Genomic DNA, 27,274 nt, shown 5'->3' with positions numbered 1-27,274 from the left:
TTTCAATTTTGTTTTGGGAAAAGTCCACGAGATGAGATTTTGTTTTCGAATTAACAGCCGTTCTTATGTTTTAAAAATAGTATTTACATTCACAATAATTATATACAACATGTACGTACTTTAAAAATATAAATAGCACTCGATTTTTTTTAAATTTTACAATATTCAATGACACTCAACCGATTTAATGTTTGAATTTGTATTTGTTATTGGCATGCTTACCTTGTTACAGAAATGGCGTCAAGTCGCGCTTGCAATACACGCAAATACACGTATTGCGACTTTTCGCAGTTTTTTATATAGAGTTTCCCAAAAATGTTATGAATTGCGTTCGCAAACGCGACAATTGCTAAGCGTTTAGTGACGGGGTGTCCCCAGCCGTTTTGAAAAAGGCGAAAATTGACTCCAATTCCTTGAGACATTTTAAAATCGCACGTTAACGCGGTTTACGTTTCTCTTCAGATAATAAAACTTACTGCATTACATTATTAAGGAAACATAAAATTAATGTATTTTTGAGAAAAAAAAAATTAAACAAATGCAGACCCTTCACTTTTAAACAGACAATCTTCGGACACGGCTTTGCTGCAGGCGATAAGTATTCAGCTCTTCCTCATATGCCTTCAGTTTCTTTTCATAATCATCCTGCTCGTCTTCCATTTCCATGATCGTTTGCTCTTTCGATTTGAGCTTTTTATCCAGCACAGCCAACTGGAAATCCAACAACAAAGCAACGTAACCGCCATTAACACCCATTTCACGTGTTGTCTTATGAAGGCACATTCTACAATACATTACCTGATGTTTGAAAGGTAGTATGGCTAGTTCTTGTGCACTTTGAATACGCAGCTGGTACGACTCTTCCATCTTAGTAAAATGCTGTTGAAAATTATCCGTCAGCTCGTTCCGAAGTTGGTACTCCTGTATTGCCAGCTTCTTCTTCAGACATACAATCTCGGCATTTTTTTGTTCCGCTTCAGCAATCAGGCGATCATTTTCGTGTTTCAAACTATCGCAAAAAAGAAGATACAAAACGAATGTTCAAAAATATCTCTGTAATACCTGTAAACCTTATTGCAAAGAGCTCACTTACCTCTCATACTCCAACAGCAGCTGATTTGTATCTATCTTTGACGATGGGCTGCTGATTGCCTGTGATAGGAAAAACGAATACCGTGTGCTATGCGGTGCTTTCATTATTTTCGGTTCCTTGCTAATAACGATCTGCTTAGCGATCGAGGAAAAGTTCAACACATTCAAATTTTCATCGTAAAACTCTTCTGTCGGATATACGTTCACAATCATCGTCATCGGTTCTTTGCCGAGTAGTGCAGATTGAATGATCATGGTTAGCTTTGAATCACGTACCGGTACCAGATCGTGAATTTTCTTCGTTTTCTGATTCTTGTGAACGGTCTCCAGGCAGCGACCGAGCACTAGCAGCGAGGTATTGATTTTCTGTGCCTCCTTCAAACGATCACCCGTGGTTCCGGTTTTCTTCAGCCGCTCGGATCCGGCAAGATCACAAAACTTGTAAACCGATTGTGAAATTCGTTGCGTTGATACCGAGTGCGTGATGACAGTTACCGTAAAGATGCTATGCGATCGGCTGGAATTACTGTTCACATCCGTAGCACCGTATGTAGCACTTTGCAAACCGTACTGCAGCAAATTGTACGCATCTTCCTTCGTTCCAGCGTACAGTGTGGACAGACCTTTGATGTAGGCATTGCCATCGTTCGAAAGCACCTTCATCGGCTTGCGCTTCCCATAGTCACCATCCACGGTTAGCAGATCATACACATTTTCGTTATAGATTTCTACAAACGATATCCAAATGAATACCCGCTTGTCTCCCATCTCTAGCGGCTGAAACTGGTGTTGGCTCTGGATGATTTCGCTGATTATTGTGGTGCTTTCCTCGCAACCTTGCAAACGCGATTTGATCGTACGCAGCTTCCGCAATTCATCCAGTACCGATTCATCACTCAGCGGTATGGGCTTCATACATTCCATCTTTAGGCTAGGCTCAGTCGATATGTTATCATACAATTCCTCGTAAATCTGTTCAATCGAACGTGGCACAATGCCGGGCTGCTCTTCGGTTCCCAGCAAAGTGTACGTCTTACCGGAACCTGATGTTCCATAAGTCAGGTAGGTTGCACCTGGTTCTCCAATTGTAGGACGGATTGTGGGACGAATGCAGCAATCGTACACTTCAGCCTGAGACACATTGTCCTCAAACACGTTGCTGAATGTGTAGTGCTTTTCCGACGAGGATTGATTTTCACCCTGGCAACGGGCAATCAATGTATTTTCCTTGATTTTGAATGTGATCTTTGTATAGGGACGTAGGCGCAGACACACCTTGACCGTTTCCTCTTCCTTCAACTCGTTACCAGCGAACCCATCCTGTTCGTACTGTTCCTCTAGCACTTCGTCCAATTCTTCGGAAAGTGGCATCGCTGATCCCTTGGGCAAAGACACACACGATTGACGATCATCAGCCAGCAATGTTTCCAACCTAATGCGACTGATCGGACGAGGACGCCGGCGGCGGTCAACGCTGTTTTCGATCGCATTCAAAAACGAAGGTTGTGCCCGTTTCATTTCTCCGAACGTATACAAATGGCACTAGAAAAAGGCATAATCATTATTTGGTCAACGATTGATTCACCCTCTGCCGTTTAGCAGTAAACAACATAAACCAAGCCTTTGAAGATACAGAAATTATTTTAGTATGTTATAGACTATTTAGCAGGCTATTGGGCAATGGCATAATGGTACTGGTGGCAAATAACTATCTTCTTCTTTGTGGCCATGCAACCTCGGAGGTATTGGTTTAACATTTCTGGCTTTCTATGACCTGTAGCCAAAATAGCCAGCTCCTTGTACAGCAAAGCGTTCCGGATAGGATTTCATATTGGTCCAGTCTTGTGGAAACTCCTTTGCTATAACTATAGATACCGTCACGAAAACAGCATACCCGGATAGCTTTATTCTATTCCCGATTGCAAATGGAGGCAATGTTTTACTTATCAACCATGTTTAACATTCCCTTTTATTTGTAAAACCGGTGGCAGAAGAGCATTTCTCCCTCTTTCAATCATACTTACCAGGTTATTATCAATATTATCCTGCAAAGCGTAATAAATTTCTTCCAGTTCTGGTAAACGGTGCATACACCGAATGCTGCTCCGTCGTTGCTGCTTGTTTTGACGGCAGTTGAAGTTTTTTGTTCAAATTAATGACAGCCACCGTCAAACAACCCGCACAATTTTGACAACTGCCGTCGCTTGGCTTGTGCATAATTTCGCTTCAGTTTTCGCTTCTCCATCGCTTCATTTCCTAGCAGTGAATTTTAACATCAGTTTGAGCAACATTTCGTGAACCGAACGTACGAACATGCAATCAGAATAATGACGACAGATGTAGTGAAAATAGAACGTACAAGCCTGCCCATGGCCGTGGATGAAATAACGAACGATGCGAGCGGTGCCAGCTGCAACAGCGTCACTGGACCGACCGGTGTTGGTAGCGGGAATGTCGCCGGAAACGTTGCCGGAACACCGAAAGAATCTGCAAAATCACAAAATTTACGGCGGACCATTGCTAAGCCAACGTTCGAAAAGGATAAGTGCAGCTTTCTGAACGATCTGCACATGTTCCACGAAAAGCATGGGTAAGCAAACACAGTGCTTCCGCAATGTTTACATGCGAGCGACACACTTACACGGCGTCCTGTTTTTCTTCCACGCAGTACACCGTACTTGAAGCTTCCCAAGATCAGTGGAAAGGATGTCGATCTTCACAAGCTCTACTCGATCGTTATCGGCCGAGGCGGATGGATGAAGGTGAGAAATGGGATTGTTCATGGAATTCAGTTTTACATATTAAAACATACACACACACACACACACGCATGCCAATATTTCATTCCGCAGGTGAATGCACGAGAGGACTGGGATGAAGTAATTGAGGAGTTGGACCTTCCAACCCGATGTGTGAATAATGAGATCGCTCTCAAACAAATATACATCCGCTACTTGGATCGATACGAGCGCGTTAACTTTCACGGAGAGGATAAGGATCCGATAGAAGACGACGATGACGAAAAGCGCCTTCACAGACGATGGTCCGTTCGTATGCTACACTCCACACCGTCCGTGTACAACCATCATCAACACAATGTAGCGGAAGGATTACGTTCCTCGTTGAAGCTTTCCGACGATCTGTATCGTGCATCCGAGTATGATAAGCTGATCCTGTCACTGTTGTCCCCGTTGCCGAATGAGCAGGATTTTGCTATTAATGTATGCACGCTGATGTCCAACGAAAACAAGCACACACTAAAAGTTGACAAGTGTCCGCGACTGGTGTACGCATTGCTGGCCCATGCTGGAGTTTTCAATCACTTTTCGCTACGGGACACGTTCGACGAATACTATTCGAACATTAGGAAGAATTCGCTGCAGCGGTTCTGGAAAGAATGTCTTTTTGAAAAGCCACAAGTGTTGGAATTGTCGCTGGAAGACTGCTTCGCGAAGATGGGTACCGATCCTAGCGCACTGATAGCATCAATTTATCCAGAAGAGCCGGAAGAGATGGACACTAAAGCTGGCAACGAGAATGAAGATGAAAACGAAAGCGATTTTGAGATCATGAACGGACGATTAAACACGGCAACGCTTCGTTCCTTTCTCAGTCTAGGGACGGGTCTCGGAACGAACGACTATATTGGTCAGCGTGTGTTGCAAATCGCTTCCATATTTCGCAATCTAAGCTTCAACGAGGAAAATCTGCACGTCCTGGGTCGCAACCGTACCTTCATTCGCTTTCTTATTATGTGCGCTAATTCGCGATGGAACAATCTGCACCACCTTGGGCTGGACATGCTCGGCAACATTGCGAACGAGATCGACATTAACGATCCGCAGTCGGATGAAGTGACACGGTGCCTTGTGTCAACGCTTTCCGAAGGTTTGGAGGGTGCCGATCGCGGTGTCATCATTAGCTGCATGGAGGTGCTTAGCAAAATTGCCCAAAAGGAATCGAATGAGGAAAATTTGAACCGTTGCCTCAACCAGCAACTGTACGATCAGATTAGTCTGTTTCTATGTTTGAACGACATCATGCTGCTGCTGTACACATTGGAATGCATATACTCTCTCACATCGATGGGAGAGAAACCCTGCAATGCGATCATGCACATCCGAGGCGTGATCGATACGCTTGTGTCGTTGGTGACGGTTGAAGCACAAAGTTATGGGCCGGATGCGTGCATTCTGATGCGTGTAGTTGAAACCATTCCTGGAAATATGGCCACACATCATGCCCAAGGCACATACTACCAAAATGCGACTGGTCAGGTGGGACAACCTAATCCTCCACCAACGATGACACAGCTGACGGTTCACAAAGACGGTGGCCAGTCGATGGGTGCTGGTGGTCAGCAGAACAGCAATACACACGTCGTGTATCCAACACCCGAGGTACCAAAGCTTCCTTCATTGACTATTACCAGCAAACCAGTGCCATCTCCACCAGTTGTACAACAACAGCAGCAGCAAGCCCAACCCCAACAGCATATGGTGCAACCTGCACCTCAAACAGTGCCACCGAACCAAATTGCTGCCAACAATGCGACAATTGTAAGCGTCACTCGTCCACCGGCAGCCGATTCACCTCAGATTCCTGTAAACGTAATTGCCCGTACGGATCCAGCATTGGCTGTTGCGCACGGTACGGTACCAAATCAGCAGACGGCAACTACCACAAACGTACAACAAACGAATCAAGGATCGCATCAACAAACCGTGACGGCTGGCGGCGCCGTTATTCAAAGTCCTTCCGCTGCCCCGACATCGATCGCTGCCAAACACATCCAGCAGCAACAGGCGCAGGAAAGTGAACAGTTTGCCTATGCCTGGCTGAGGGCATCGTTTGAAGCTGCTCCGGCCGTTCGAATGGAACAGCAGGAGCTGTACAAACTGTACCTGGCCACGAATGGAAAGCTCGGACGAAAAGTGATTGTTCCGTTGTCTCACTTTCCGCGCTGTGTTCGTGCCGTGTTTGGTGGAACGGTGGGTCCAGTACAGCTGAAAATGGAACAGAATGGCGTTGAAACGATTGGATACTACTACGAGGGTTTGCGGCTTCGCTCCAAACCGTTACCGATCGTGCATAAAGGAACAGTGCTGGTGAGTATTGATACGAGCGGGAATGCAACAAACTGCTAATCCAGTTTTGTTACAAAAAAATACAGTCGGATAAAGGGTATGATAAGCCAAGTAGGACGATTTTGATTTGCTTTCGAGAAGGTGTAAAAAAAACTCATCGTACAATAATGTTCTTTAACTTCCAGTTCCTAAAAAAAAGTTACTGACGGACTGATGCTTCCATTGGTCATTAACATTGCATATTTCCATTGTGCACAATCTCTGCAACTGTGGATTCCCTATTGAATGCTAACAATTTTTCCTAAAATTCTATTTTTGCTCACTCGCTCTCTGGCATCTCGTAGACAACTGCTGTAGACTGTACTTCGTCGATTGGTACTAGCACTAATAGTAGCTCCATCACATTGACAAAAGCCGACGAACAAAATCATAGTAAAATATCCACTATTAGTTGTACTACTGCAAACACCACCGTTACGACACAAAATTCAACCGTCGGGCGAGAGACGAGTTCCGGCACAGCAATCACTACGAATGCAATCGCAAAACCTGCAAACACTGGCATAAGTAACGCTGCAGCTACCGGGCGATCTACCACAGGTTCTACTGCTCCCACCGGCCAAGAATGTCGATTGGTTGATGTTACCCCAGCGCAAGGAACGCTCCGTTCCTCATCCGTTATAGCAATGGCACCACCAAGTAGTAATCCATCACCACCGGCACTAAAGACGCAGCAATCATCGCAATCCGTATCGGTGCTGCACAAAGCGTTACCCCTACAGACGGTCAAATCTTCGCAACACCAAGTACAACCTAAAGCAATCATGCATTTTACCCAGGCCCAATCGGTAAAACCCTTCGATCCTAACAATGCTGGCAGCACATCGTCTTCAGCAGGCTCGGGAGGAGGATCGACGACGATCGGCAAACAGATCATTGTCACCCAAGTCGGTGGCAAAAGTGTCGTAATCAATAAGACTACGTCCGGCGTAAGATGATGATGCCTTTCATTCCGTTTGATGTAGTTTATCGCTTGTGCAGATTTTGTTTCACTTTTTTCGTTTCTACATTCCACCATACCGTGCGTACTTGCTTTTTCTCTTCATTTAGTTTTGGTATTTGGTGTGCTTTTTGCGGCTCTTTCTCGTACCTTTTTGTTGCGTTACGTTTTTAATGTTGTGCTCATGCAGTATATCAGTTTCATTTTTTTCCTGTTGCTTTTTTGCCCTCTTCGATGCATTGCAACTATCCATCATACAAACGATTGATCTGATCGATCGTGTGATATTGGTAATCGCTTGCAGACACTTACTTATCTTTGTTGTTTTGTGTTTTTCGTTTATTTATCTGATCTTGTAGCAACAACACCAGTACATACCGTCGACACCTTCGTCGCCTTTGCTCCAGCAAGTTCTTAGCGGCGATCAGAAGAACAATGTAATTGTGGTAAATCAGACGACCATCTCGCCACAGCTAGCTGGCACCGGCCACAACAATCCGGGACCAAGTGCGCATTTACAAACCGGCACCGGTACGACGACGATCATGAACCAGTCGGGCACAATCAGCTCCACGACGACGAACCCGTCCGCGCTGATCAAGAGCCTGCTGGCGAACAAGGTAACGACAGCGGTCACCGATAGTACGCTCTCCGCTGCTACCGTTGGCTCTGCCGCCGCTGCTGCTGCTGCTGCCGCTGCTGCTCCTTACTCCAGTAGTTTGTCCACTACTACCATCACCAACTCTCCTACTACCAATTGTTTGATTGCACCGAATGTTAACGTGCATCAGGTAACAGTAACAAATAGCGTTTAACATCGTAGTTCCAAGAGAGACTGCTTGAATGTGTGCGAAGAACAAATGGTAAAGATTAATTGCGTGTACAAATTCTTCAAAAATAAGTAAATTATTACACTAAATTACTCTCTGCCATGTTTCGCTGTAAGTTTGAGTGTGCATGTTAACCTTCAATTACAGTACAAGAGTCGTTTGCTTGCGTTTTCATTAAAATTACTTAAGCATAATGTAACGTTTTTAAAAAGCAAGCATGTTTTATTTGCAACTAACATTACAGTGTTTTACGTTAATTGAAATATTGATTACTTATAAGTAAAGTTATTGTTATTGCAAAGTTTCTCTAACGATTTGATCGATATTTTTGTGTGAGTGTGATTATGAATGTGTGTTTGCTGTGTAAAAAGGAGAATAACGACAATAATCTGTAGAGAACTAATAATTAACTAGATGAAACATTTTATTTTACATTTTTTCCTACTTGCTCCAACATTGTATAGGTGGCACAAAGGCAACAAATGCAGAAACAGAAGCAAATGATCGAACAAAAGCTTCTCCCCAACAGCTCCATCAATCCATCTGTTGTCGTAACGTCGAACAATCCGAATAATCTGACCAACATTAAGGTGGGCAATTCGACCATATCCATCAAACCGGGCACACTGCCCACAAACACGGTCATAACGGCGACAAATCCGCACGAAACGTCCTTTAACGCGCCACCGCCGCTAGCACCGCTTAGTCAACCGGGCATACAGCAGGGTACGATCATCAAAACGATCGCTGCCCCTCACGATCCGAATCAGCATCATACAGCAACCACGGGTAAATTGTTACCAAACAAGGTACTTTCCGAATTGCTGGAAAAGAAACCGGGTGAAATGATCATCGCCGGTGAGACGACGATCAAGCGAAAATTCGAACTGGCCGACACATCGATGGAACCTCCAATGAAGCGAATGGAAGGGGCGACAAAGACGGCCGATCTGTACGCCGAATTGGCCGGTTCGATAACGGAGGGTGAGGACGTGGAAGATGCCGATATTAAAGCTGCCCAAGATGCCGAACAGCAGCTTGCTGGTAAGGTGAAGCTGCAGCAAATAACGCACCACCAGCACCAACAGCAACAACAGCAACAACAGCAGCAGCATCAACAACAACAGCAGCAGCAGCAACAACAAATGATTTCAATGCCCGTATCGATGCAGCGACAATTAATCGTCACACCAAACAGTGCCCAGCCAATGATCATTTCAACACCGGCAGCAAATGTCACAAACAATCCAACGCCACAGCAATTAACATCGCAAACGACGGCCACAATTAAAACGGAGAGTGGATTCCAAACGGTACCGATCATACTGCAGCACAACGCAATCGGTGGTGGCACCTTGCAGCTGCAAAAGGCAACAGCGCCGGGTGGTGCGATTATGCAACCGTCTGTCCTAGCGACCCAGCACCAGCAACCGACCCAGTACATCCTTGCCACCAACCCGCAGGGACAAACGTATGTGATGGCACAGCAGCCCCAACCACAGCCGCAACTGCAGCAAACGGTACTGCTTGCGCAAGGGCAACAGCACGGTGGCAGTGGGCAGAAAACGTTTATCATCGTACAGCAGCAGCAACCAGCGGCCGCATCGCCTATGCCGCAAATGACGATGCAGGGCGCGATGGCACAGAATCAAGGTCAAACGCAAAAGATTTTTCTCAATCAACAGGGTCAGCAGATTCTGATGACACAGCTACCGCGACAGGTGATCGTTAGCCATGGGGGACCGTCCGTGTCGGGTGGCACAACGATCCACACGTCCAGCGCACCGTCGGTCATGCCGGCGAGTGGCACCACAATGATCGCAACGGCTGGTGGTAGTGGTGGGACGATTATCGAAAAGAAACCGATCTACATCACGACGAACGCACAGGGTAATACGATCAGCTTCGAGGGACCACCGCAACAGCTGCAAGTGCAGGCGATGCAATCGGGCAGTGCGAGCGGTACGTTCCAGATCAAACCGTACGGTAATGTGGGAGTTCACGGACAGCAGCAGCACATTATACAGCAGGCGAACCTATCGACCGGTGGATCAGTTGGGCAGCCAACGATTCAATTCATCCAGCATCAGGGTGGTGGTACATTGGTGCAGGCACAAGGACAACTACCGTCGACAACGCAAAGCATGCAACCCACGCAACAGATCGTTTTCCATGGCACGCACAGCGGTGGCGCGGTTGGGCCGCAGATCATACAACAGCAAATTATTCAATCGGCAGCTGGTTCACAACATGGTCAGCATATCGTTCAGAAGGTTTTGCATCAGCAACCTCAACAGCAGCAGCAGCAGCAGCAACAACTGCAGCACCAACCCCAACAGCAACATATGATACATGCAGCAATAAAGCAGAATCCTTCGCAAATCATTACAGTGCAACAGCAGAAGCAACCGGTTGCAACCATTACCACGCAACAACCGCAACACACGCCACAGTTGCCACCGAGCTTATCGATTCAACGCCAAGCAGGATCATCATCGCAATCGAGCATTTCCTCTAAACCTGTGTCCGTGGCAAATGTGATCCCTCCGGTGGTTCAGGCACCGGTGGTTGCACCTACGCCGGGATTACCGGGCGGCAAACCACAAATCATTCAGGTCGTGCAGCAAAAGTTAACGACAGCATCAGGCAATCAAACGCAAGCCGTTGCGGCTGCCGTTGGTCAACAGCATATTCGACCAACAGGGCCAAACGTACCACCACCAATGGTGGCCTCGTCCTCGGTTGCTTCCCAAGGTACGGTGGCGATGGTTCAAACGAACGTCACACAAACGATCGTAACAAGTCAACCTGCAGCTGCATCCCACACCTCACCGATGCCGGCATCCGTCACGATGACATCGATTTCTACGCAACCCAGCGGTAGTGGGAATGTTCCAACAGCTACCGTTACTAGCGCGACGGCAAACATTCAGGCTACGGTAAATGCTGCCCAAACGCCATCGGTCGCAACCGCAACGGCTCCAGCAGCATCCGGACCAATCACCAACACGATCACTATTCCGATATCCGTTGCAACCGGGAGTGGTAGCACGACCACCTCCATCCAAATGATTCCGGCAATGGATCCGCAAAAGATCGTGGAAGAGGATGTCGATCCGAGCTGGCCGTGGGTTTGCGATTGGCGCGGCTGCCCGAGGAAAAAGTTCCAATCGGCTACGGAGGTGTTTCGGCATGCCTGTACCGTCCACTGTCCCGACACGGTGGATGTAAGCGCGGACATTTACTGCCAGTGGGGTCTTGGGCCAAATCTTTGTGACAATTTGCCCCGCAAACGGTTCTCGCTGATGACGCACATACTCGATCGGCACTGTACGGTGGATGTGAGTAGCCGGCGATTGTGACTTCCTCTATGGTACATATGATTTAAATCTTCTTCTCATTTGCGCCTTTCTTTCCAGTCTTTCAAAGCGGCCGTCCAAAGGCGACTTACCGGTGGGCCACAGCAACCCGTACAACCGTATCCGGTGACACTGGTGCGCCAATCGGGACCGGGCAATGGATGCGTAGCGGTTGCAAACGGTACAGCTACTGGTGGTGCGTCGGGTGAAAGAGGATCTCCAACGCCGGCCTCCTGTACGAAGGTCGATACCGGAAGTACGGAGGGCAGCAGCAATTCAAACACAAACGGACCGGGCCAACTGTCCGCAGCAGGACCGGCCGCAATGCATGCAATTAAGCGTTATTCTATGGATTACGTTAACTCGAAAGAATTCCAGGTAAACTTCAGTTCTACTGCTGGAGCTGAATCGTACAGTTTGAAAAGAAAATTTCCTAAAACCAATCCTATTTCCGCAGGACGAAATGGAAGGTCCTGTAACGAAAAGTATTCGCCTTACATCCGCCCTTATCTTAAGGAATCTGGTTGTTTATACAAATTCAGCTAAAAGGTAAGATAAGAACGCAATGTGAATGAATCTAGAAATGTAGAATGTGAATTAATCATCTTTCTCTTTATCCATTTGAATGTGACCATGCTTTTACAGAAGCCTGCGCATGTACGAGGCACACCTGGCCGGTGTAGCGCTTAGTAATGTCGAATCGAGCCGTACCGTAGCGCAGCTGTTGTTCGAAATGAACGACACAGGGCCAAATTACTAAAGGGTATGCCGTGATGCATTGTTTTATGGTTTACATGTGCATTTTATCTTATTCTTAATCGTGTTACCACACACGACAAACAACAGAGAACGCCTTATTAACACAGTTTTGTCCTTTAACACCGTATAGTGGTTGTATTATTTACCTTTAAATTGCACATTTTGCTACGATGCTACGGAAGCCGGAAGTGTGCTACGGAAAGCCGGTAGTAGTAGTAGTAGTAATAATAGTGGCAGTAGTAGTAGTACATCGAATCAAAGAAAAGGAAATAAAAAAATGGGTTGACAAATGATTGAAAGCTACAGGAAGATGGACTGGTGCGTCACTGATTAATTTCCCCGTTTAGTTCTGAGAAATTGTGACCCCATTGCCGGTCAGCAGACAACGTAGGTAATGCTGCGCTCCGCTTTTGATTCTAATTTTATTTTGATAGCTTGTTTTCTTTTCCGTTCGCCCGCAACTCTTGATGTCAACACACACGCTAAAGAAACACATTTTCTAGTCACGTTTAGTTTATCGTACGCATTATCAATTTTTTCGTAATCAACTACCAACATCAACTGTCTTCAACTGGTGTCCCAGCAGTTCAAATACAGAATTCCCATTAGTTCCAATTATTTGTTTTAGGTATCCAGACACACACACACACACACAAACAAACAAGCGTTCGAACACTGTATCGGTTTCGATGTACATCGATCGGTTATTTACAATCGACGTTACTCTACAGCGGGGGCAATATTTTTAATTGAAAAAGCCCGTCAGCTTGCCGTTATCGTTTCGAAACGCAGTAGCCATTGATGCAATGGCGTGTTACTAGCTATGCTGAACAGTGTATGCAAACACGAATCATTTCTTTCTACGGATCATTCATCGTGAAGAAAAAATCGAACATTTAAAATTTGGCACTCTAATCTACAGCCTTTATTATTGCCGGGATGTCGGTACGTTTGCAAACAGAGATGGAATGGTGTCTCGAAAGTCGAATTTCCAATTACTGGAGAGAAGCGTTTAAGCGAAGGGGGAAGAAAGGATAACCAACTCTACATACTAACGCGGTCGGACATTTTAGTATTGTACTCTCCTTGGCCGTATGGTTTACACACGGCTCGGGGGCTTGCACGTTGGAGTCCATTCCCAGTCGAACCAGTTGATGCAGGTACGGGTAGCGCTATCGAACATGCCTTCGGTCGGGCAACGGCGAGCGGCAGCCGGTGCGTTGGCAGTCACACACTCCCAGTAGGCGGTGGGATCCCAGTTGTTACGCCACAGAGGGGTCGTCATTTCCTGGGCATTGCAGAGCGGCTGTCCATCGGTGTCGTCACGGACACAGCCATTCTGACCGTAGGCCAAAGCAACGAATAGTGCGACAACGGCGAGAAATAGAACGGCTGCATAGAAGTGAAAGACAACAAAGTGTACGAAAACCTTCAATGCCGCGTCCGGAATTAGGATGAAAGAGAATTACTACATACCCTTCATGTTGGTAATAACTTTCGACTGGTACTGGTACTGCTAGATGCTTTGGACCTGTTTGTGGTGCTTCTAGAAACGGGCCAAAGAACGATACTGAGTAGTAGCACCGATCTGGCGCAGCTATATATTGCAGAAGGAAGATACTACCACCAACTGGAACCAACCTCACCAGGTGAATGTTCAAAAAACCCTCAAAAAATAGGATAACGAAACTAAAAAAAACAAAACTTTCGGAACATCTCGATAAGATAGCGAACGCCACCACGATCAGATAAGATCAGACGCGGACCGATGATAGTAGTCAGCGCGACAGTCAGACACAAGTGTAGGTTAGTTCCCCGATCTTCTACTTCTATCGCACTCATCACTCCTGCGCTGCGAGAAAGTTCGTGCGCTAGCGATAAGTTAGTATCATTCTTCCTTTGTGTTTTTTGGTCTTCAGCATACTGACCTTCATCTGCTAGGCATGAGCTGTCGGATCCGATCGTGTCTTTGATGAGAACACGCCGGAAATGCTGTACCGCCGTATCGGTGGGATCGATGTTCCGTCGATACTGTCTCGGTGGAATTTACATGCCGGCGGGATGTTATTTTTGCATAGTGACGAACTCTGGTAGCAAAGTTTGTAGGCTTGACACATGCTCGTCTAGAGGAAGTGCACTTGATATGGAGCGTAAATTCTCAAAACAATGACGTAAGGCTTGTGTGGGCAGTACAAATTATCACGTTTTAACCACGCAGTAAGTGCAGGAAATATTACAATGCAGTATTATTGCTTAGAACGAAGATACTCTTGGGAATTGATGTGGCCTGAATGCAATAAACAATGAGAAATATTTCTCAAAATGTGCCCGTAGTAGCTGGATAGCTTAGCTCACGTTCTTATGACATTTCCACTGCATGCTAGATTGAGGTTTGGATCTTCCGATTTCTATTCTATTGCCCGACAGTCGATGCGTTTACTAAGATACTAAGATTGTACTACGTCTCGAAATTCAAATTCCAACATGCATTTCAAGAACATTACAAATGTTTGTGCAGAGTGGTGTATTATAGAAATTGAGGGAAAAAAGTTTAACAAATTTCTACATGCCAACTCGCCATTATTCGTTGTTGTGCGATACACTGCGCCTTAAACGCGGCTCGGGGTCTTACACGGTTGAGTTCATGGCCAGTCAAATCAGTTGATGCAGGTACTGGTAGCGCTATAGAACATGCCTTCGATCGGGGCAACGAGGGCTTAAAATACATCTGGGCGGTGCTCCGTCTTAAAATACGAGGGCTTAAAGCACTTGTGGGCGGGGCTACAACGCGCGAGGGCTTGGCCAAAATTCTTGTGGGCGGGGCTACGAGTGCTTAAACACGTGTCAAAACACTTGTGGGCGGGAAAAAATCACGTGCGGGCGTGGCTTCTTCTTTTTTCTTCTTCTTTTCTGGCCTGCTCACGGTTGAGCACGTCGCGTAGACATGGTCTGCTCGCCTAACCGTTTCCAGGAAACTCGGTCCAGTGCTGCAGTCCTCCATCCACGGCTGCATCCGATCTCCGTCAGGTTTGACTCCACCTGATATGTGGGCGTGGTTACTCGAGATTAATGCACTTGTGGGCGGAATTACGAAGGCTTAACGCACTTGTGGGCGGGACTACGAGGGCTTAAAGCACTTGCGGGGCTATAACGCATGCGGGATTGGCCAAAATTCTTGTGGGCGGGGCTAACACATTTGTGGGCGGGGCTACGAGTGCTTAAACACGTGTCAAAACACTTGTAAACGGGAAAAAATCACGTGTGGGCGTGGCTACGAGAAATTAATGCACTTGTGGACGGAACTACGAGGGCTGAACACTTGTGGGCGGGGGTAGAATAGCTAAAACACTTTTGGGCGAGGCTAGGAGGGCTTAAATTACTTATGGGCGGGGCTAAAACGCATCTGGGATTGTCCAAAACATTTGTGGGCGGGACTACGATTGCTTAAAGCACGTGTGGGTGGGGCTACGAGTGCTTAAACAAATGTGGGCGGGGCTATGGACTTAAAGCACTTGAGTTGTTAAAATATACGATGTAGAACTAGCCAGTTCGTTGCCTGGATCAAGTGAACTAGAACATTCCGAAAATGTCGGCGGTGATTAAGAAAGGATCAATAGGATCTATGATTAGTAAGCGACATTTACATTTACATTTCTTTCTAAATGATCAATACACGCACATCGAAGTATACTTTAGAACAGTGTAATTTTATTTTTACACAATAAATATTTCATTTGTAGCTAAATATTAAACATTTTACACAATAGTTGCGTGTTCGCTTTTGTCTCTTAAGAACACGAACCGCATTAGCCTGATCGTGAGTGCTCTGTGTTCAGTGACCCGGTATATTGCTGAAACAGGCTACATATATTGTATTACCACCATTTGTAATACTTTTCTATTCTGCTCTAGCACAGTACAGTTTACTAAAGTAAAAAGCACAGCTCAAGTTTTATTGTGCACCATCAACATTTTTGGTGTTTCGTTCCGATGCAATAAAGCATAGTTTGCTAAAAAAAACTCTCTCTTTCGTTCTGTCTTAATGGGTTGCGTTCTATTGCAAGATTGCGTGTAAAGTTACGCACTACGTGTAATGTAGTGCTTCAGAAATAGCTGCTCACCTTATGCTCTCTTTTCACCTCACAAAACTAACATTCCTACGGTTTGTGCTTTACTTGAGCTTGGGAGTTCCCCATTTTATCACACTGTCATACTGTATCAACCTGTCCCTTTAAACACATATTGCACAGAATAAATTTACAAGCGCAAAAAACTTAACAGGTATTAACGAAACTGTAATAAATAAGACAAAATAAAAGCTCTCTCACATGTAAAAACCACCCTTCGCGGGGGGTTGTATATTTTGGCAAAACTATCTCCACCCTTTTTTATCTTCATGATAGCTTATCGCCGCTGAGAAGAAGAAGAAGAAAAAACACCGACCAACACATTCCTTTCTGTTATCGCATTGGGTGGGAAATAAGAAAGCTTGCCCAATGCAAGATAGATAATACTATCCCGCTTTTGTCCGATCCCTCTATCACCCACCCTTTTTGGCGACATTGGCTGCACAGTGCGGGAATGATGTATTGGTGTTTTTGTTTGTTTCCTTTAATTTGCTTGCTAATAGTCTTCCGCATTTTACAGCCGTTCACAGAACGTGTAGAGGAGATTACGATCGTGAAAGTGGTATACGTTATTGATGTGCCGCAGGACGCGTCCGTCAATCAGCCGGCGTGCATAGTGCGTTGCATCAGTTCGATCCTTAGCCAGACCCACCTCCAGCAGCCAATCGACAAAAACGCTACCATAGAACACTCGTCGATATACTTTGATACGCCAGCTAAAAAGGAAATAAAATATATATAAATATCTCACAACAGTAAATTCCTCCACAATGTGGACGTACCGTATGTCCTTTGCAATCGCCTTTCGACAGATCTCCAAATGGTGCGTTGTAAACTGATCGCAAATGTGGCGCGTTTCCGTACTAAGATCGCTCCAGATCGGTAGCTGTAGCAAGTTTGCACCGTACCAAACCTTGCGCCAAAACTTCATCATCGGCAACAGCAACTCCCCGGTGTCGGTAATAAACACAGCCAACACAATAATACTTTGTCCGAAGTTAAGGAACGCATCAAGAAACGTTAGCTCCACGTAGATGCCGGACATACCCTCCATTATAAGCGTCCACACCGAAAGCGAGAGACCGACGAACATTGAGCACAGCAAGAGGATCAGTAGCACCATGTGCCGTAGTATCTGTTGCTGATCACCCGTCTTGTCATACTCGACTGGTTCCAAACCATCGTTGGCCTGTTCCCGGTAGCGATCGATCAACGATTGGCACTGCTGCTTGCCAGCCGCCGGACAGTTAAACTGTGCCGAACACATTCCATTCGATTGGGTCGTCGGGGAACCGGGCTCGTCTACATCGTTATTAATACTGGCACCGATCGCGAGATCTTCAATGTCAACCACGGTGCGTATCGTGCCGGATGAACTACTGCAGCAGCCTCCACCTTTCGCATCGTTGCATCCACCATTTCCTACTGTCGGCGACACACATCCGGTAGCTACTGCAGCGGGCAGGATTTCATCGTCACTCGACGTCACCGACCGGCGTCTTCGCTGATGGATTGTAGAGTTTCCACCACCAGCCAGAAGATTCACCACCGAGCTAGTCGTAACGGGGCTAGTATCTGTGTCCGGTGATGACACTTCGCGTGAAAGCGTAAGGTAGCGTTCGTGTCGTTTCTTAAACCGCTGATGCAATATCAAACAGCCGACCGTCACGATGAAGCACATTACCAACAGAAACACGGCAATGGCGGCTTGGGCATTTCCGTACTGAAAGCTTGGATTCCGTTTTTCCGTCGGCAGAATGTTTTTGTTGTCCAGAAATAGAAGTAACGACACTATTAACGTTGGTAGACCCCAAGCGGCAGCAATCTGTGAATGATTTTGAGTATATCAATATCGGAATGAAACATTTTCGCAGCAAGCAAACTTACAAACACTGGCCAAAGCTTCAACACAAAGCAAAGGCTACGACACTGCAGGAACAGTATTGTAATCGCAAGAAATGCCGTCCAAAGCCGGCTGCTGTAACAACCGATGGTGAAGAAGTAAAACTGTAGATACATCTTCCAGCGGCTGTTTTGTTCGAGCGTTGACCATAGTATGACGCCCACGTTGCAGATCAGCTGCGACACGAGCAAACAGCACGTGATGCGATGTGGCATCCGTTTGACCTTGCGGGTAAGTGCGAACAGTAGCAACGTCCACACACCGGCAATAATCGCTACGATGCTGATATCGAACGAGAACTTGTCCAGCTCGTTTAGATAGTCGGCCGGCGTGAGGTTGGTGATTGTGATCATTTTAGCCGAGATGAACATTAACGGTGCACTGATAAATGTCGATGCCACCATGCTGCTTGCAATCTGGAAAGAAAACAGACCGTAAACATTGGAGAGAAAAAAAACGGGATGCAACAAACAAAACACTACAAACTGTTCACCTACCAAGTCCACATCTCGATTGTATTGCGAAGCAATCACGAATACGCCCGGTGCTGCCGGAAACGTACCGTACAGGAACCCGAACGTACTCAGATCTGTCGTTTCACTAAAGTTGGCACCAGCATTCATAATGTTTACCGTTTGCCTTGTGACGAGCGGAAACACGAGCAACTTTACGAGGATCAGTATCCCGGGCAGAATCAAACCCGGACCCTGAAGCGTCGAAGCCTTACCGACCATTCGCAATCCGAGCAGAAATAGGGCGGTGGCCGAGAAAGAGTTGCCCAACGAGCGCAAAACGCTCGACAGATAAACTGGTAAACCGTTGGGAAAGATTTGACCACCGATCACACCGAGCAGCGTCATGAGCAGGATCGGATTGAAGAAGATCGATTCGACCGTCTTGATCACGACGAGTGCCTTTCCTTTCCAAATTTTTCGTCGATTCTGGGCTGCTAATTCTGGACATGTTGTAGGTGGAGGATTGGTATCTTCATCCGTTGATGCCTGTAATAAAAGAAAAGGTGAATGTTTAGTGCTAAAATTTCCAAACAATGTGCACAGATGGAAGAGGAAAAACAAACGATAAACACATATGCGATTGTGGGACAATGTCACCTTCCGTTTTTACATTTACAGCAGCTGGAACTATAATCGGTTCGCTGATAGGAAAAAAAAACGCAAAATTTGCATAATGTCAACAATAACAAAAAATACGGCAATAATGTTTCCCACCAATTCAATAACACAATGGAATCATTCGATGTGAAATAGTTGTAGAATTTTCCTCAACCATCCGATACTTACATTATTTTCTGCATTCTTGTCCTTAATTTTAGAGATCTCCATCAGTACGTATCCGATGGGGTTTAGGATGGCCAGGGAAATCGGAGCAAGCAAATAGATGTATGAAGCATATTCGGGATGAATTTTTGAGTATAGCGCCGAAACTGTAATAAATTGTACGATAATGTAAGATAACATTTTTCAAAAGCTTGAGCCGTATATTCCTTACCAATTGGATATCCGATGGCAAAATCGTTGCTCTGCGTGCAGAAGATTGCCAGCAGTCCTGCCCGGCCATAGTTGATGGGTCGTGCCACCAGTAGCGAAATGATCGCCACCGAACCGAACACGATCGTCTTTGCGATCAGTATCGAGAGCAGAAAATTCCAGTTGACCGTACTCCAGTTTAGTTCCGCCAAGGAAAGGAAAATGACCGACGGAAGTGCAAACGTACCGACGAATGTGTTGAGACCTTTCGCTTCAAAGTTACTGATGATGTTCAACCGTCCCGCGAGATATCTGAAATAGTATCAAGAACGTATTACATTAGTTTTAAGTTAACAAACTAAGCGCTTTGTAGAGCTGTTTGAAAAATCAGTTTAATGTCTTTAACCTTTCATCCCTTCTTCCCTCGGAAGCTAATCATCAGGGCACATTATGAATCATGAACAATCTGCTTCATTGCCATTGCTGTCCATCTGTGTGTCTTTGGGGCGCTTCCGTCAAAAACAACGGTATTCATAGCACACAAGCAAGGGCGGGCAAAACACACGGAAAACGGAGTGAACGAGATGAAACCCGGCGTGTTGACAGGGTAAATTGATTGCCCTAATTGAAACCGCATGTCCTCGGGGTTTTGTATGGCCAATCAGACCGACTATCCGTCGGTGCTGAGTCAACCTAAGAAGCTTTAGCTGGGTACAGAAAGGATCCATCATATTCCGGTAGCCAGTCAAGGCTTTGCTCTGTCCTGTACCCGCGGGGTGGGAGGTCAATGATTGGTGAAGGTATCCGACCTTGGACGAAACATGACTAAAATGGGGCTTTTCGGTGGTTTTTGGTTGGAATTCCCATTTTGCTAGCTCTGCTCTGTTGGCTAGCGGGATGTTTTTGTAAGGAGATTCAAAGCTTAAAAAAACTTATTTTAGAGTGTAAAAAAGTAATTTAATTACGAATTGAAATTATTGCTTTATTTATCGCGACTAACCGCAACAAAACCTTGAGAAGATGTTAATCTTATGCTAATGCGGAAGCATGATCTTACTGCAAAAAAAAAACTTTAGGGAAAGTTCACAATACAATTATTCCATTTGTTTCAAATCGACAACGTTAGCAAGACCCTAAGACACTGCAAGTTGATCATACACGTTTAAATGGCCCATAAACTCACGCACTTAATATGACATCCACCAGCATTCAGGTCGGATTTTTGCATTCGCCTCTTTGTATTTCGCAACGATCGGAAATGCTTCTCGGTTGTCATTCGCCACAACCTTCTAGACGAGTCTGAATAGTTTCGGAAGCTTTTTACCTTTAAAAAAAAGCCATAATTGAAGGGTTTCTAAAAGAAAAAAAAAATAATTTGCTGACATTGTCCGATGTTTCGTAGAGCAATAAACAAAAAAAAATGCAATCTTCCATTCTATAGCAGGTGCACTTGAAAGTTGCAAAGATCAACAATAATGTGCGCCATGCAGTTCGCGCTGTACATTAAACAACACGGTGACAAACAGTTCTTATCGACGTGGTTGTTTCCGCTAATGCTTTCCAATCCTACGGGGCCAAGTGTGATGATGAAAATCCCCAACGTTTTTATCGCACTTGGGCACACAGTAATGCCACCGAATGGAGGAAGGAAAACCGCAGGGTGAGGGAAATATTTTCCTCGGATTTCGTGCAGGAATGCAGTAGAAATACACCACCTCCATCCCATGAAGGTTTCCTTCCTCTGTGCTGGTTTGAATTTTCATCATCTGTGCGTCATTCGCAGTCGTGGGAGGAAAATCGACATTCCTGGAGCCACATTGACGCGGGCACAGGAAAATCGATCCATTTCGTCTCCTTTTCCACTTTTACCTTCCTTCTCTCGTTCCTATACTCACCCACAAATTATGATGGCGAAACACTGTATGAGCGCTGGATAGAGATTGTCCATCGAGATCGTAGGCGTACCGTCGTCGTCGGTGTCGTCCTGCAGGTTAATGAAGCCACCATCCGTACTGTCGTTGCGAAAGGGTACCGTCGTTTCGAGTAGTGCTGGCAGCCCTACGATGGTGGCAATCGGTGGATGGTGGTAGTGTTGTCCACTACCACCGCTACCATTATTACCCATGGTCGTGAGTGTGGCATTAAGGTGTCGCATTGCCTGTGCCATCGTAGCCAACAGGCTGACGTTGCTGCTGCCCGCCGAATAGTGTTGGTCCATCCGTGTTTTGTTTGGGTTACCGTGACGCAAAAGGAGCCGGACTGACGGGTACCGCAAGGGTTGGAACCGGGGCGGATCACAGAAGCAAGGGTGCTATTTGATTTTGCTGTTAGACGAGCTGACTGACTTCCTTCAGACGGGCGACATCGTTCCCAAAAACAAGGCAAAAATCGTGAACGTTCGTTCCACAAGTCATTTAGCGATCTTCGCTAGGGTTGTTGCACATTATTTCTTTCCATAACATTTGTCACACATAGTGTTTATTCTGCAAATCGACATGTGAGATGCCGTTGCGTGCCGATAATGCCAGGTTATGCTCACGTTAAGACGCCACACGCACAGTCTATAACAACGTGCATTGTGTCGCACCGGCGGTGTTCACTATTCGTTATGCTTCACGTTCACTGTAGAGGAGAAAGAGAAACATTTAACCACGATCACAATAACACGATTGAAGGATTAAAATTCACTTTTCTTTTCAAATCCCACCAAAAAAGAGAATGTTTTGCAACAGAAAAATCCGTCCGAAATTAGGTTCTTCTGCTACTAAGCACAAACCGTCGGGTAGCGTATGCTACAGCCTACTACCATGCTACGTGGAAACCGTTCTACAACTGTTTGGTTATTCATGCCAATATTTATCTTCCACTGCGCCGAACACATCATTTCGAATGTTCCAGTCCACGAATCTTATGTTAGAAAAAGGGTACAAGTGTCACAAAGAAGAAGGCACGGAAGATCGGTTTGTCGCCTTGCTTTCATTGAATTAAATAATCAACGCGTACACAACACTATCAGCATATTTGAAGCCTGACGAGCGAGTGACACATAATTTGTTGCCCTACCAAATCGTGCGTGAAAACGCTATTGATAAAGGTTAGCGCAGGGGGGAGAACTGGGGGTTGTTGAACTGAGGGCATGCACTACCGGCATCCAAGAAACGATGTACCTATGTCTATTTGCACTCACTCAAGTAACCCTTGGAGTAATCACTTTCAAGCTAATCTAGTTGCCTGCTTTGCCTTACTCCACACACAGCGTGACCTTTAGCCCGAACCAGAAATCGATCCGTAAACGAACGACACCGTTTTTGCAAACCCATTAGGAGTGCCGTGGCTTTGGTTTGTGCTCTCGGAAAGGATTATCGCGAAATCTTCACGCCACCGACCTTGAACGAATGTTTGGCTTTGCGAAAAGGTTAGAGGGAACTGCGTACCAGCTGTGGAGCAGGCGACACACGTTGCCCTGGGACGTGAGGTAAACCTTCGCTGTTCTACCCAGACCAGACTGAGCCGTGTGGTACACATTTGCACCACATGAAACACAAACAATAATAACCTTTTGCAGTGAAAACGAATGTTGCTTACATTTTGCTTCTTCATAGCAACCGATGTTCACTAAAAATAAATCACTACTGCACGGGAAAAACAAACTGCCACCCTCCCATCAGCAGAATCCCACTCACTTTCAACGCATGCACGACATACGAACAGCTGATTTGGTGGTGCCCTTTTCCACTATCGAGCGAACCTTTTCCCCACACGAGATGGAGTTGATTCCGCAGAAAATGAACGTATGGAACAATTAGTTTATGTTCCAGACAAGTGATTCGCCAAACTAATTGGTGTCTGCTTTGCTACAGACTGCGCGAGATGAAAATGTACAAATTGCACAACGCTGTGTATTTGCAACACGCCAATGTGTGCCTGTGTTTTGCCAAACACGCGATTTGACGTTTGTTCCACGAACTTATCGAAGCCCCGTATGACAGGGACTGTTATACAGGTCGTTATTTGACTACATTCGGGATGGTTTAATTTTATAAATGTTTCCTATAAATATATTTAACTTTAATTGTATTAAATATGCTATGTGTAAGCCATACAATCAGCATAATTTTTATAAATAGATAATACAAAACAAGACCGGTTACAACTCCAGCCAACAGAGTTATAAACGCATCACAGCTGTGAGTGCGTGGGTTGTGTGTTTGTGTTAGTTTTGTTGTGGTTTTGCTATTCGCTGTTTGATGTTCAGTGCAGTTGCGTACAACCAGCAGAGTGAAAACATAATAAGCGTATAACCGTTTGGAGCGAAATCAGCAGTAGTTGGCCCATTACATAGGGTCCCCACAAAACCATGAAGGCACGACAGATTGCCCGCAGCAGAATTCGGGAGCAGGAGCTAAATCCAGTTTTTCACTTTCAAGACAAACAGGAAGACAACCAAATACTTACGCGCGCCAGAATAAAGCAAGCATTGAAGAGCGGAGTGTTGAATCTGTCTGGCAAAGGACTGGCGACAGGTACGTACAGTTGGAAGCAAATGTCCGAGGTCCTCTGCACATTGCCACACCAAGGTTAAATAATCCGTCAATGCAATAACCATTTCATGGCTCGTCGAAGCATGAGTTGCATCATCGTTGGTGAGCGATCGATGACAAAACATGGTTCAGCTGTGGCGCACCAACCGAAACCACTTACGTTCCGGATGATGGGTTTTTGGCGTGGTATACATTGCGCGCCATTCCGGGGCCAACAAATTACTCTGGGCAGCAGTTAGCTTCTCGCGCACAATCGGGAAGATATCGTTTACAGCGACTGGAACACTTCCACAGCTTCCTTGGATGTGACCTTCGATTCATTCCTACTGCCGATCGAAGGTAACCCCTCAAATAGTGATTTCACGTTTCACTGATTCAGAACACACACTCGACTAACGAGCTGATGGTATCGTTGGCGTACACTTGCAAACGTCCACCAGTCCACTGACACCCTCGGAACGGAAACCAACGGTTTATCGTCGCGTTCCAAGACATATTTTTGATTGGCGACGTTTAATTCATTTGTTCCGTTCGAAAGAATCGGCCACCGACAGCTTAGCGGATACTGCTGCAGAGATCGATAGCAGAGAAGCACATCTAACAAGTTAGTACAGCACAGTGCTCGGTGGCAATGAGACGAACGAGATCACACATTCCCTATCCTAAGCGCCGCTATCGGAAAATTCGTGGTAACAATGTGAAATGTGCCTTTTGTGTGGTTTTAGTTTCAGAAACAGTTTTGTGCACATTCAACACTCGTCGGGTTGTAAAATGTCCTAATAAAATGAGGGAATTTCTTTTTCTTTTGCTCTCCCATATAAACAGTGCCCGAGAAAGTGTGGAATCTGAGTGATTCGGATGAAAATGAGAAGGAAGTACGGTACGATCTGGATCGCTCGAACGAAGCGGAAAGCTGGTGGAACCAAAAGTCACTCACAACGTTGGATTTAAGCTCCAACACGCTGACTACGATCAGTGAAAATATACAGAATCTTGCCGATCTGACCGTGCTGAATGTAAGCGCATCGTTTCTCTCTTTTGCTTATCAATTAACGAATGTAACACACCGTCAACATTATTTCCATTCCCATCCCTAAAACAACAGCTTCAAGATAATGCATTAACAAGCCTGCCGAACGGTATCGGGGCGCTAACCAAGCTAACGAAGCTCAGCGTCAGCCGCAACAAGCTGACCGAGCTGCCGGAAAGCTTCTTTCAGCTGAAGGAGCTAAAGCATCTAAATCTTTCGCACAATGAATTTCCGGAGATGAATCCGAACATAAGTGATCTAATCATGCTTGAAATGTTGGTAAGCTTCATTAGAGATTAAAAAAAAAAATACGCCCCTAATTTTGTACGCTTTAAAACGTAATCGCTTTTGTAGGATGTTTCCTTCAATAGCATTAACGCTTTACCGGGTGGCGTTGGGTTTCTCGTAAGGATGCAGCAATTAACGTTGAATAATAATCACCTAACGGAACTACCGAACGATATCGTCAATTTACGCAGTAAGTAATATAAAACCCCGCCCTTCGGGGGGGGGGGGGCAATTGTACCAAAATCTCTAACACTCCTTCATTCTGCATTGCCAGAACTCCAGAAGCTCGATCTTGCCAAGAACGATCTGAAGAAGCTGCCCCCGGTAATGGGTGAACTGCGCCGACTGGAATGTTTGTACGTGCAGCACAACGACATCGATGAGTTGCCCGATTTTACCGGCTGCGAAGCACTGAAAGAGTTGCACATTTCGAACAACTTCATTAAAACATTGCCGGCCGATTTTTGCGAAAATCTCCCACAGCTGAAAGTGCTCGATTTGCGTGACAACAAGATCGAACGTTTGCCGGACGAAATCGCGCTGCTTGCCAGCTTGACGCGGCTGGATCTGTCCAACAATACGATCAGCAGTTTGCCCTCGTGTCTGTCCACGCTGGCCCATCTCGTTAGTCTACAGGTGGAGGGCAATCCAATCCGTTCGATTCGCCGTGACGTTATCCAGTGCGGTACGCAGCGCATTCTTAAAACGCTCCGCGAGCGGGATGGAACGAAAGGAAAGGCGGAAGGGAAACCGGGACCGACGGTGACGGTGAAAAATAGCTTGTTCACGGAGAATAGTACCTTTCCGGATGTGTACCAGATGCGAAAGGGTCGCGCGCTGATCGTCTGCTCGAAGGGATTGATCGACATACCGGAAGCGGTGTTTCTTGATGCGCTTGAAGCTTCCGTGTACAATGTAGACATAAGCAAGAACAAGCTAACATCTGTACCGTCGGGGTGAGATACCGTCTCCGTATATGCGAATGAATCAAGCTAATCTGTTTCCCACCTCTATTCGTGTGTTCTCTTCTAGCGTTACTCATTTATCCTCTCTGCTAACTGAGCTTAATGTTAGCTTTAACTTACTGCAGACCGTGCCGCCCTTTTTCTCGCAATTCGAAAAGATTAGCTATCTTAACCTGTCGAACAACCAGATGACCGATTTGCCGGAAGTGGTTGGACTGCTTGTGACATTGCGCGAGCTCAATGTCGTCAGCAACCAGCTCAAGCGCATACCGGACTGTGTGTATGAACTGCGAGGATTGGAAATTTTTCTTGCCAATGGTAATCAAATCGAGGAAATAGACGCATCGGAGAATGGGCTCGGAGCACTCAAGCGGTTAGCTACACTGGATTTGGCTAACAACAACATCAAGCATGTACCTCCAATTCTGGGCACGCTGAAGAATATCACGTAAATATAGCAGCAAATTCCTTAGGGCGATGGAACATTTTTCTAATCCTTCGTTCCTTCCTTCCTTTCAGCACTCTGGAATTGATTGGCAACAGTTTCCGACAGCCACGGCATCAAATTTTGGAAAAGGGAACGGAATCGATCATGTCCTACCTGAGGGATCGTATCCCTCAGTAAGGACGACATTGGTGGAGCACAAATTGGGTTGATTTTACAAAGCGCTAAGCGCCATATTTGCGACATTATTCTTGCAGCTTTTTACGCGATACTAGTAGTGCTTACACGATTGCACGCATTTATAGGCCATACTCGGGAGATACAATATAAGATTGTGTAACGAATACCAAAAAAGAAGTTA

General features: G+C 45.8%; 5 protein-coding genes across 14 annotated transcripts; 2 read left to right on the top strand and 3 right to left on the bottom strand.

The window, feature by feature from the left end:
- Positions 1 to 485: 485 nt before the first annotated feature.
- LOC125770338 (kinesin-like protein subito) lies at positions 486 to 3,247 on the bottom strand. 2 transcript variants are annotated; one of them, XM_049439788.1, is made up of 4 exons: positions 3,117 to 3,247; positions 1,094 to 2,634; positions 799 to 1,009; positions 486 to 711 (listed from the first exon to the last, which is right to left on the bottom strand). In XM_049439788.1, exons 1-4 carry the CDS (start codon positions 3,180 to 3,182, stop codon positions 556 to 558), a joined length of 1,974 nt encoding a protein of 657 aa, XP_049295745.1. In that variant the 5' UTR covers positions 3,183 to 3,247; the 3' UTR covers positions 486 to 555. The 2 variants fall into 2 exon arrangements, with proteins under 2 accessions (XP_049295745.1, XP_049295746.1); XM_049439789.1 differs by having other exon boundaries at positions 1,094 to 2,472; positions 3,117 to 3,246.
- Positions 3,248 to 3,308: 61 nt separating this feature from the next.
- Positions 3,309 to 12,432, top strand: LOC125770333 (AT-rich interactive domain-containing protein 2). 2 transcript variants are annotated; one of them, XM_049439765.1, is made up of 9 exons: positions 3,309 to 3,682; positions 3,761 to 3,854; positions 3,945 to 6,200; positions 6,524 to 7,168; positions 7,539 to 7,970; positions 8,474 to 11,350; positions 11,429 to 11,746; positions 11,826 to 11,917; positions 12,014 to 12,432. In XM_049439765.1, exons 1-9 carry the CDS (start codon positions 3,420 to 3,422, stop codon positions 12,126 to 12,128), a joined length of 7,092 nt encoding a protein of 2,363 aa, XP_049295722.1. In that variant the 5' UTR covers positions 3,309 to 3,419; the 3' UTR covers positions 12,129 to 12,432. The 2 variants fall into 2 exon arrangements, with proteins under 2 accessions (XP_049295722.1, XP_049295723.1); XM_049439766.1 differs by lacking the exon at positions 6,524 to 7,168.
- A 515-nt stretch (positions 12,433 to 12,947) lies between these two features.
- Positions 12,948 to 13,880, bottom strand: LOC125770341 (uncharacterized). Its single transcript, XM_049439795.1, has 2 exons — positions 13,604 to 13,880; positions 12,948 to 13,519 (listed from the first exon to the last, which is right to left on the bottom strand). The coding sequence occupies exons 1-2, from the start codon at positions 13,608 to 13,610 to the stop codon at positions 13,227 to 13,229; spliced, it is 300 nt and encodes a 99-aa protein (XP_049295752.1). The 5' UTR covers positions 13,611 to 13,880; the 3' UTR covers positions 12,948 to 13,226.
- A 1,933-nt stretch (positions 13,881 to 15,813) lies between these two features.
- Positions 15,814 to 23,580, bottom strand: LOC125770337 (integral membrane protein GPR155). Of its 6 annotated transcripts, none has more exons than XM_049439783.1 (8): positions 23,201 to 23,580; positions 21,540 to 22,266; positions 19,667 to 19,956; positions 19,459 to 19,601; positions 18,655 to 19,158; positions 18,142 to 18,573; positions 17,037 to 18,079; positions 15,814 to 16,970 (listed from the first exon to the last, which is right to left on the bottom strand). In XM_049439783.1, the coding sequence occupies exons 2-8, from the start codon at positions 21,860 to 21,862 to the stop codon at positions 16,769 to 16,771; spliced, it is 2,937 nt and encodes a 978-aa protein (XP_049295740.1). In that variant the 5' UTR covers positions 21,863 to 22,266; positions 23,201 to 23,580; the 3' UTR covers positions 15,814 to 16,768. The 6 variants fall into 6 exon arrangements, with proteins under 6 accessions (XP_049295740.1, XP_049295738.1, XP_049295739.1 ...); XM_049439781.1 differs by having other exon boundaries at positions 23,230 to 23,580; XM_049439782.1 differs by having other exon boundaries at positions 23,328 to 23,580.
- Positions 23,581 to 23,879: 299 nt separating this feature from the next.
- On the top strand, positions 23,880 to 27,270 carry LOC125770339 (leucine-rich repeat-containing protein 40). 3 transcript variants are annotated; one of them, XM_049439790.1, is made up of 7 exons: positions 23,880 to 24,167; positions 25,011 to 25,201; positions 25,291 to 25,494; positions 25,570 to 25,693; positions 25,778 to 26,459; positions 26,536 to 26,916; positions 26,988 to 27,270. In XM_049439790.1, exons 1-7 carry the CDS (start codon positions 24,002 to 24,004, stop codon positions 27,091 to 27,093), a joined length of 1,854 nt encoding a protein of 617 aa, XP_049295747.1. In that variant the 5' UTR covers positions 23,880 to 24,001; the 3' UTR covers positions 27,094 to 27,270. The 3 variants fall into 3 exon arrangements, with proteins under 3 accessions (XP_049295747.1, XP_049295749.1, XP_049295748.1); XM_049439792.1 differs by lacking the exon at positions 23,880 to 24,167 and adding an exon at positions 24,291 to 24,789; XM_049439791.1 differs by lacking the exon at positions 23,880 to 24,167 and adding an exon at positions 24,791 to 24,874.
- The last annotated feature ends 4 nt before the right edge of the window (positions 27,271 to 27,274 follow it).

The sequence above is a fragment of the Anopheles funestus genome, chromosome 3RL, assembly GCF_943734845.2.
Source record: "Anopheles funestus chromosome 3RL, idAnoFuneDA-416_04, whole genome shotgun sequence".
Classification (NCBI taxonomy): domain Eukaryota; kingdom Metazoa; phylum Arthropoda; class Insecta; order Diptera; family Culicidae; genus Anopheles; species Anopheles funestus.
The sequence above is the reverse complement of the archived record's forward strand: the minus strand, read 5'-3'. Positions and strand labels throughout refer to the sequence as shown.